Source organism: Camelina sativa, chromosome 4, assembly GCF_000633955.1.
Source record: "Camelina sativa cultivar DH55 chromosome 4, Cs, whole genome shotgun sequence".
NCBI classification, from domain to species: domain Eukaryota; kingdom Viridiplantae; phylum Streptophyta; class Magnoliopsida; order Brassicales; family Brassicaceae; genus Camelina; species Camelina sativa.
The window spans coordinates 28,946,193-28,948,101 of record NC_025688.1 but is presented as its reverse complement, the minus strand read 5'-3'; the positions used below and the strand labels follow the sequence as shown (position 1 = coordinate 28,948,101).

Genomic DNA, 1,909 nt, shown 5'->3' with positions numbered 1-1,909 from the left:
TCATTGTATTTGGAGTTGGCTCTTTCCGCAATGGACGAGCTCGTGAAAATGGCGCAGACAAGCGAACCGCTTTGGATACCAAGCTCAAAAGGCAAAGGCGAAATGCTTAACCGTGAAGAATACGAGAAAATTTTCACACCTTGCCTTGGTCCTAAACCGGACGGGTTTGTCTCGGAAGCTTCTAAAGAAGTTGGAATGGTTAGCATCAATAGCTTAGCCCTAGTCGAAACCTTAATGGACTCGGTTAGTAACTTGATCATATTAGCACACTTGACAACTACCACGATAACCATTTATGTACTTTTGGAAAATGTTGTTACAATGGCTGTGTTGCTGAATTTGTTAGGAACGATGGGCCGAGATGTTTCCGTGTATGATCGCAAGAAATTGGACTAGTGAAATAATCTCTAGTGGTATGGGAGGGACAAGAAACGGTGCTCTTTATTTGGTAAGTACGTATATATATACAGACTCAAGTCATTACATTATTGTCTNACGCCGGGAGACAAGACGAAGTCATGGATCTATTAGATCAGCCGAGAAGGTTTTCCAATTTGGCGTGGGATGAGAATGTGTACAAGCCGCCCCTGTTGGAGGGGCTATTGCGTCAAGGGGATTTTGAAAAGGCCAATGAGGTATTGGGTCATCTATTGGGGAGCTCTCATGTTCATGGTGATGGGTATGACCGTGTTGCGATTTTTAGCCACACATACATGAAGTATTGGTTCGGGCAAGGTAAGGAGGACAAGGCTATGCATTGTTACAGTCTTTTGCAGTTGCACAAACTTACGAAAGCCACTGTTGTCAACGCACTTTTGGCCCTTCTTCTCAAGTATGGCAAGAAAATNAATGGGATTGGTTTAATTGTGACTTAGTGTAGATGCAAGCAGAGCTTCAATTGCTATCACCGCTTGTGCCAGTTCGTCAAGTGACGTTCTTGAGGTTTTGTAAGCAACATGCAGAAGGTGTTTGGGCGGTTGTGGATGTCTCTGTTGATAGGATTAGCGACCGAGGCGGCTCGGCCTCTGCTCAGACGTCTCTGAACTGTAGAAGGCTACCATCTGGTTGCCTTGTGCAAGACATGCCAAATGGTTACTCTAAGGTACATAAAAAGATATGCTACAATAATTAATCCTTCCATCGAATCGATTGTTTGATTATTTACAACTTAACTGGAGCATTTATAAGGGTTAAATGACTACTGACTGCAAGCTGTAAATGTTTTATTCTGTAATGTATATGTCCACTCTTTTCCAAGAATTGTTTATAGTATGGACTTTGTAGGTTTAACATTAAATTATTCATGTAAATTGTAATGCTGGAAAATCTACCATTACTTAATTGAATATGTTGCCATGATCACTTTAAATTTCATGTCATTTTCTGTCAACATCTTAAATCTTTTTCTCCATTTTCCAAGTTAATAAAAAAACATTTTCGATGTTGACAATTTGTATATATAATTTGATACTACACTAATACAATTTCTTCATTTTCTCATAGGTAACATGGATTGACCACACCGAGTACGATGACACCCATATACACCACTTGTATCGTCCATTAGTCAGCTCAGGTCTCGCCTTCGGATCCAAACGGTGGATATCAGCTTTGCAACGACAATGCGAAAGCCTCACCATCCTCATGTCCTCAGCAATCCCCAACCGCGACAAACCCACACGTAAGCTTACCGCTTCAAAACGCATTCCTTTTAATAACATTTTCGCCTTTGTCTGATTATTGAATGCTTTTTTTATTTATAAAATGCAGCCATAAGCTCTATAGGAAAGAAAAGCATGTTGAAGCTAGCACAAAGAATGACTCAAAAGTTCTGTAGAGGCGTATGCGCTTCTTCTTCCCAAAAATGGAGTAAACTTGAGATTGGTAACATCGATGAAGACGTGAGGAT

At 40.6% G+C, this 1,909-nt stretch overlaps 1 protein-coding gene across 1 annotated transcript; it reads left to right on the top strand.

Moving 5' to 3' along the window:
* Positions 7-1,909, top strand: LOC104783147 (homeobox-leucine zipper protein HDG1; the record flags this gene model as incomplete). The annotated part of the gene is given in 5 exon segments (XM_010508248.2): positions 7-243; positions 347-448; positions 881-1,102; positions 1,504-1,681; positions 1,771-1,909. Coding segments are annotated over 5 exon segments (854 nt in total), but the record flags the coding sequence as incomplete, so codon positions are not given.